The sequence below is a fragment of the Papio anubis genome, chromosome 16 (genome assembly GCF_008728515.1).
Source record: "Papio anubis isolate 15944 chromosome 16, Panubis1.0, whole genome shotgun sequence".
Taxonomy (NCBI): domain Eukaryota; kingdom Metazoa; phylum Chordata; class Mammalia; order Primates; family Cercopithecidae; genus Papio; species Papio anubis.
In genome coordinates, this window is record NC_044991.1 from 59,128,669 (window position 1) to 59,136,897 (window position 8,229).

The following is an 8,229-nucleotide window of genomic DNA, read 5'->3' on the forward strand; positions in this document are numbered from 1 at the left end:
TAACAGCCCCATACCACAGTCCTAGATGGAGGCCAAAGCCCCATCTTCGTCTCCCTTTATGCTCCCACCCTGCAGAAGTACCCAGTCCCGCGCACCCTCACCACGCCTCATCATGGCTCTTGAAGCTCCCCACCTCCCAGACCTTCCCCACACCCCTGGTCCATAGCCCCTTTCCTCACACCTTTTCAAAACCCGGCTCCTGTCCCAGAACCCTCCGCCCCTCCCCAGACCCCAACCCGAGCCCGCCCCTAACCCAGCCCACCCCGCCCCTGCCCTGTCTCCACAGCCCTCTCCACCTCTGCCTCCCTCGTGTCTCTGGCCTGGACGCTGGCCTCCTACCAGAAGGTGCTGCGGGATTCGCGGGACGACAAGCGGCCGCTGTCCTACAAGGGCGCCGTGGCCCAGGTGCTGTGGCACCTGTTCACCATTGCTGCCCGCAGCCTGGCCTTCGCGCTTTTCGCCAGCGTCTACAAGCTCTACTTTGGCATCTTCATCGTGGCCCACTGGTGCGTCATGACCTTCTGGGTCATCCAAGGGGAGACGGACTTCTGCATGTCCAAGTGGGAGGAGATCATCTACAACATGGTGGTGGGTATCATCTACATCTTCTGCTGGTTCAACGTCAAGGAGGGCCGTAGCCGACACCGCATGACCCTCTACCACTGCATCGTCCTGCTGGAGAACGCTGCACTCACCGGCTTCTGGTACTCCAACCGCAACTTCTCAACCGACTTCTACTCCCTCATCATGGTCTGCGTGGTGGCCTCCAGCTTTGCGCTGGGCATATTCTTCATGTGTGTCTACTACTGTCTCCTGCACCCCAACGGGCCCATGCTGGGTTCCCAGGCACCTGGTTGCATCTTTCGTGGGGCCTCAGAGCCCTGTGGCCCACCCGCTGACGCCATCACGAGTCCCCCCAGGTCCCTGCCAAGGACTACAGGTGCTGAGCGGGATGGGGCCTCGGCAGGAGAGCGTGCAGGAACCCCCACCCCACCTGTCTTCCAGGTGCGGCCTGGCTTGCCTCCCACACCAGTGGCCCGCACCTCGCGGACAGAGGGGCCTGTCATCCGGATTGACTTGCCTCGCAAGAAGTACCCTGCGTGGGATGCTCATTTTATTGACCGCCGGCTCCGGAAGACCATCCTGGCACTGGAGTACTCCTCACCTGCCACGCCCCGGTTGCAGTACCGGAGTGTGGGGACCACCCAGGAGCTGCTGGAGTATGAGACCACAGTGTAGGCTGCAGTGTCCCCGCACAAAAGGGACAGGCTTGGCTGATCCCACATCGGCCACAGTGTTGAGCCCGGAATTTCAGGGCCACCAGGCTAAGGGGGAGTGGATCTGTTGGTTCAAGAGTAGAGCAGCCCCACTTTTGGGTTCTTTTAGGGGACGGGGCAGCCTTGCAGAGGCCCCAGCCCTGGGCCCCGTTTTCAGCCTTGTGGCCCATTCCCTAAATTCCCCTGACCCAGGGCCTGGGGAATCATCTGGTGCTACACTTTTCGAGCTGCCCTGCTTTCATGGGGCCTCCACACCTCTCCCCTGCCTGGTGTTGCCCATATGTTGCCCCTGCTGGACTTGCCAGAGAAAGGGCACTGTCTGGGGTCCATGACCTAGACCCTGTGCCCCTCCGGGGTTGTGGAGAGTGGGCTGCCTCTGTGGTGGCAAAAGACCTCTGAGAAGGATGGAGGAGGCCATGGAAGGGATGGGGTGAGGTTGGAGCATCGTGTGGACAGGGATGGCATGGCTCCTGTAGCATCTGGGGCCTGGAGCCAGGGCAAGAGGGAGTTGAAGAAGGGAGTTAGGGTGGGGCAGGGTGTTGGGGTGGGGAGCTGGCAGTGCTGGAGATGGACAGGAGAAAGAACTGTGGGGGTCTAGGCTGGCAGAAGCATGGAGGGGTGGAAGACTTGAGGGAGGGGAACCTGCAATCCAGAGCATAGCGAACAAGAATGAACTCCTCAGGAGATGTCTCTTGCTGTGGGCTCTGTGAAGGATGAAGTTCCACATGCCTCGGGTGAAATATTTGAAGGAGCCATTCTTTGTTCTAGATGAGTACCTGGAATGTGGCTTCTAGATACAGGTCTTCAGCAGAGCAGATAAGATGTCTGGAAAGATCTCTGGGCTCAAGTGCAGCTGAGGTTTTAGCACATTTATCAGAGGAACTGATCCAGAAGCACGCTTAGTTCTAGATTGAGTTCTAGAGTGCTAAGCTGATCAAATGTCCCAGGGAGCCACTCTGATCTGTGTATTCTACTGTGATGGGGGAGGACACTGGAGCCCCGCTGCTCTGCTGTGGGGGATTCTAGCACCTGTCATGGTGGTGGGGGAGAAGGGGTTCTAGAGCCCAGTGTGAATGGAATTTTCTAGGAATGGGTGCTCTGATTCTAGACTTCTGGGGCTTATGGGAGCTCTAGGCCCCTGTTACCTTGGTCCATAGCCATCTTTCTAAAAGGAAATTGTCCTCAGAACCCCTGAGACATTTCAGCTGCCAACTGGTTCCCAGCTGGAAAAAAAATAGCTTTGGGGACGTGACATGAATCCTGGCTCTCAGCCACCCTGCAAATGGGGCTCCCTGGGGCGACATCTGGGAAACTGACTTGTTTTGCCTTAGATCTGATGACTCCCCAGGACCTGTGGTCTATTCCCATGGCCTGAACATCCTGGTGTGCCCAGGGGACTCAGTCAAGGCCCCTCCTCCCACCTAGGACAGCCAGTGCTGGACTGAGGGGGTGTATGGGAGAGGAGAAGTAGGCAGTTCCATGGGGTGAGGAGACAGAGCCTCTAGCAGAGCTGGGAACCCTGCCCCCCCCCACACACACACATACACACAGACACACACACACTCCCACAGCAACTTAGGTGTGATCAGTGGGAGAGGACAGCAGGGGATGTTAAGGACAGATGCAAACCTGACCCTGGAGTGAGGTGGGCCATGAGAATCCTAGACTATGCAAATTAGAAGGGTGCTTAGACCTCCCTGGTTCAGCCTTTCTTGGGTTACAGATGGGAAACTGAGGCCCAGAGTGGCAGCTACTCTCTCAAGGTCCCAGACTCTGGGCTGCCCATCAAAAGGTGATGGGTAATGATGAATTGCTGGGGATGCAGGGTGACCCCAAAGGCAGAGAGGGCCAGACTGCCCACAAACACACAAGCACAATCACAACCACGATACAAGTCACCCTCCCCACCAGCACACAGGCCGAGATGGTGTGTGCATCATCCCTCCTGCCAACACAGCAAGAGTGCTTTTCCTTCTTTCTGCTGCTAAGCACCCTCAGGAACCAGGCCTCAAGGGTGATGGGAGGTGGAAGAAGCCCAAGGCTGACCCAGGCCCGCTCTGTTGGACTCATCCATCCTGCTTGTTCTCTGCCCAAATCCATCTTCGGAGACTGAATTCACACACAAAGCCTTTGTGAGATGGGAGCTTTGAGGATGCAGACCCAGAACCAGAAACAGACTATTTCTGCAGGGCCGACTTTGTGCCAGGAATTTTCACCCCATGTCGTTTCACTCACACTCTCCTCTGGTCATGACATCCCTGCAAGAGAGGCATTATCAACCCATCTTACAGATGAGGAAACTGAGGCCCAGAGAGGTAGCATGAGGGCCACCCTTGGCAAGTTGTTCTCCTCCCCAGTATCCCAGAATGGCCCATCTGGCTGCTGCCTTCTAAGAGGAAAAGTCCTAGCTGGGGTCCTTTACACGCCAGGAGATTCCCAAGGTGCAGGGATGTGCTGGCAGGGCTTGGCATGGTCTGAGGCTCACAGGGAAGCCATGGCCACATTTTTGGATTTTACTCCACCCCTACTCCCCACCTCTTATCAACCCCACACACCCTTCCCTCAGGGCCTCTGCCTGCAGGGACATCTGGGCACAGAAAAGGCCACAGTCAAAGGGCCCGGGGAGAGGGCTACAGGCACCTTCTCCTGCTTCTTACCCTCAGAAGAGTCTCAGCCCTTTAAGGACTCTCCACCCAGGAGCTCGGGACCAGGCCTGAGGCCCCCTGCTCCACTGGCTCTTCCCTTCATTTCATTGGGATAGAGGAGTCAGATGAGGGAGGGGTCCATCCCCTTAGAGCTGTTGTTTTGTTTTTCTTTCTGTGACACAATCTACCTCAGCCGGTCTGTCCCCTGGCAGAACTGACCCCCCTGGTCCTCTGCCCCCTGTCCCCTGACCCCCACCCCAGTCTAGATGCTCAGTCCTTCCTAGTCCTTCCCACCCTCCCAGGGTCCTTGCAGCCCAGAGGGTCCCTGAGGGTCCCTTAAGCCACCTGCCCTCCACATACATTAGACAGGAGAAAGTGAGACCCAGAGAGGACCAAGGACTCACCAAAGGCCACACAGGAAGTCAGTGGCAGTTAGGATTTCCCTGGGGATGAGAGGTAGTTGGGTGCATCTTGATTTTGCCAGGAACAGAAGAGAACAGGATACTTTGGGTACCAAATACGGCAGACCCTGCCCTCAGTTACCTCTGACCCCAGGAGACTAGTGTCCCCATTTCCAGGGCAGACTTCTGTCTCCCTGTTTTCTTAGAACGACCCCCAGGCTGTTGACTGTGTTCCCCAAACCTCTGCAGGCACCACGCCCCCATCACGGCACCTCCTGGCACTGATGTGACGTGTGTCTTGTAACTGTCACCCCAGCTGAACAGCACAGACCTCCCCACTCCCCCAGAGGGCTCCCCAACAAGGGGGCCTTATTTGATCCCCTCCTGTCATCTGCCTCATTCTTGTGTCTCCCCAAAATCTGCCTTACCCCCAGTCAGCTCCCTGCTACACCTGTGTCCCACAGAGGCATGTCACCCATGAGAGTCGGGGCAGGCAGAGGGCAGGAAAGGTGAGACCTGGGGAAAGTCCAGGTCTCTGGATAAGGGCTGAGAGGCTGGGAATATTCAGGGAAGGTCTTGCTTGCAGCCAACACCCTCCTAAGTACTCAAGTTCTGCAGGTTCTTCCCTTGGAATTCATCTGGGCCTGGAGTCCACAGAAGCCTCGGACAGTAGGGAGAAGGTTTTCTGGGACAAGGGCTGCATGCGATGCAAACTCAAATGCCTCGACATAATGAAAATAAGAGGAATGGAGACAATAGGGAGTGGTGGGGACTCTGGCAAACAGGAGAGTGACTGTGTGCCCTGCCTGTAGGAACTAAAATTCAAATGTTTGGGAAACTGCAGGCTGCTCATATTTGGCCCACGTGCCACCAGTTTGAGACTTACGGTTCAAAATGTTGAGAAGGTTCTAGAGTGTCCTGCAGAGTCTCGAAACCCCTCAGGGGAAGTCAGGGACAGAGGCTGTGGCTCCCTCTGAGACTTTGCTAGTCCAACCCTAAATCCCCATCACCTGGCTATCTGAGAACTGAGCCCACTGCCCTCTCAGCTGAAAAGGGAGTCTGGGGGTCCACAGTGTCCCTGGTTTGGGAATCATCATTTGATAAGGGCTACAGGCCCTCCAGTGCCTCAGGTTAGGGGCTGCTGGAGTCTTTTCCAGCTTGGGGGCCACTGGTTAGGAGGAATTGACATTGGGTTGCAGGGGAGTCCAGGTGCAGGATGTGGACTGAAAGCCAGGACCCAACTGTCCCATTCTGTGCTGGCCCCTGCCACCTTTGGCACCTGTCTCCCTCCCAGTTCAAGCTGTGGTGGGGCCTGCAGCAGAGGTTGGTAGGGGGAGCTGTCAGTTTATGTTTTAAAGTGCTTTGCAGTGTCTCAATGGAAGGGACTGAGTGGGTGCCAAGCCGCATGGGCAGTAGTGGGGTTGGGGTCTGAGTCCCCCTTCCCAACCACAGAGGCTTCTGAGACCCAGGGCTGGGGAGGAAAGGGTCTGCAATGTGCCGTTCTGGTTGGGGAGAGGATAGGACATTTCTGGGTCCTTGGCTGCTGCTGATAGAGGTATGGGGAGGAAGGACTCTGGAGCGGGAGATGTGGGAGTGGAAAAGGAAGGCCCCGTTCAAGCCTGGCCTGGTTTCTGGAGACAGAAAACTCCCCAGGGGACAGAGAGGTTACCCCTTGTGCTGGGCTTCTGCCACCCTTCCCTTCTCTGGAGGAGGAGGCTGCCCTCTCCTCAGCAACCCTGGCCTTTATTCTATGCATAACCGCTGCAAGAGCACCCCCGGGCCAGGCTGAAGGGGTGGGGGTCCCAGGGAACCTGCAATAATCTCAGAATGGAGGGTACCCTAGGACAAAGAAGGGGTACAGAAGGCGCCAGGGGGTAAAAGACGATTCCTCCATCTCTCTCTCACCCAAACTCCCCCAGATCGAATCCGACCCTTTTCTGCCTGGTCTCCATTAAGCTAAACCACTGAACTTGTAGGGGCCTCATATAAACACAGCCCCCAGCCCCACTGGCTTTCCAAACCCATCATGAAATAGCTGGAAGGGATCTGAACCGTTCCCATAGCTCCCTCATTATTTTCTTCCCTGAGGATCCTGTGGTTTGGAAGATTTTTCTCCCAAACCAGCCTCATTTCTTGAAGAAGAATTCATTTTCCCACATTAAATTAACTCAAACTGAGCTTCTGATTGCAGATAAATGCTTCCAAGGCCTCAAGTCAACTTCTAGGGCTTGAAGGTGGGGGAATATTTGTATTTTATTGAGTTGCTTAATACAAAATTCTCAAAAGCACTCATGGGCACCCATTCCTGCTTTCACAGGCCCTGAGGGTCTGGGACCCCATGTTAGGAATCAATGGTTTAGACATCCAGCATCCTATTTTACTGAAGGGGCAAGCCCAGTGATGGGAGATGGCCAGCCCAAGGTCACACAGTAAGTTGGTGGCAGGGTGAGACCAGAACCCAGTTCTTTTGAGGGTCCCACCAGAATACCCCCAGCTCTGATCCTCCCCTCCATGCCCCTGGAACTGTAGGAATCACTAGCCATGCCTGAGGGGCTAATCTCCCTCTGTCAGCACAATTCCGAGTGATTCTTCCCCTACCTGTCGTCTCTTCCTCCCTAACGGGCCCTCACCCCTGTCCTCTTCTGTTTCCTTTCCCTGGTCCCACCTCCTGGTATTTACTACATCTGTGCCATCCTCCATCCCCCGACCCCCATTCACCCTCCGTGCTTCCCCCAGGAGGGGGAGGGGGAGGGGGCCCCAAGCTGGGGCCTCTTTACTGAGACTCTTTTGTACACCACGAACTTTTTGTATATTTTTAATTTTGCTGCAACATGAGATATTAAAAGTCATTTCAGTACGTGCTGCTTGTGTCCTATTGTTTTGGCTGTTCTGGGCCAGGGGAAGGAGATGAGGAAAGAGGGATGGGTAGGGTACCACCTGCCACAATCTCTGTGGCTTAAGAGAGAAAGGGGCTGGGAGAGGGTGGGACATTACACAACGTTTCCTGTTTATTGACAGCGTCTCAATCGATCAACTAGAATCCTAAGGACAAAAGTTCTACAGATTATCTCCAAGTTCATTTTACAGATAAAGTGGGTGGGGGGAGATAAAGGTGGGGATACTTGTCAGAGATCACAGAATGAGTCTATGACAAAATCAGGACCCAGACTGAAGTTCCTAACTCCACTACAACCAATACTTATTGAGAACCTACCAGGTGCCAGGCAGTTCTAGGCATAGTGAACAAGAAAGATATAAAACAGGCAAGGTCCCTGCCCTCAAGGAGCTTACATCCTATCCTAGGGGGTGTTGCCTCTTAGAGGGCCTCTGTCTCCAGGGCTTCCATCCTAATCCAGTGGTTCTCAAACTTCAAAGTGCATGAGAATCACTTGGAGAAGAGGGGATATGTTTCAAATGCATATTTCCGCCTCCATAATCAGGGAGTAGGTAGAACATGCCTGGAAATCTGCATTTTTAAGTTCTCCAGGTGTGTTTAAAGAACATGGCTGGGAATCCTGCATTCTGGTGCAAGCGGATCTGAGGACCTGACCTTGCAGATCTTTTCTTTTTTTTTTTTCCAGAAACAGAGTCTCACTCTGTCACCTAGGCTGGAGTGCAGTGATGCAATCATAGCTCACTGCAGCCTTGTACTCCTGGGCTCAAGCAATCCTTTTGCCTTAGCCTCCTGAGTAGCTGGGACTGCAGGCACATGCTACCATGCCCAGCTAATTTTTAAAACATTATTATAGAAATGAGGGTCTCCCTATGTTGTCCAGGCTGGTCTCGAACTCGTAGCCTCAAGCAATCCTCCAGCCTTGGCCTCCCAAAGTGGTGGGATTACAGACGTGAGCCACTGCACCCAGCCAAGGACCACTACTTCAATGTACCCTCCATAAATCTGATCAT

The 8,229-nt window shown here is 54.7% G+C and overlaps 1 protein-coding gene across 1 annotated transcript in view; it reads left to right on the forward strand.

The window, feature by feature from the left end:
* Positions 1 to 7,185, forward strand: part of XKR7 (XK related 7) — a 32,871-nt gene extending 25,686 nt beyond the window's left edge. Inside the window, exon 3 of the mRNA XM_003904892.3 lies at positions 287 to 7,185. Coding sequence (XP_003904941.1) covers positions 287 to 1,239 — 953 coding nt within the window. The 3' untranslated portion in view covers positions 1,240 to 7,185. The remainder of the gene's footprint in view (positions 1 to 286) is intronic.
* The last annotated feature ends 1,044 nt before the right edge of the window (positions 7,186 to 8,229 follow it).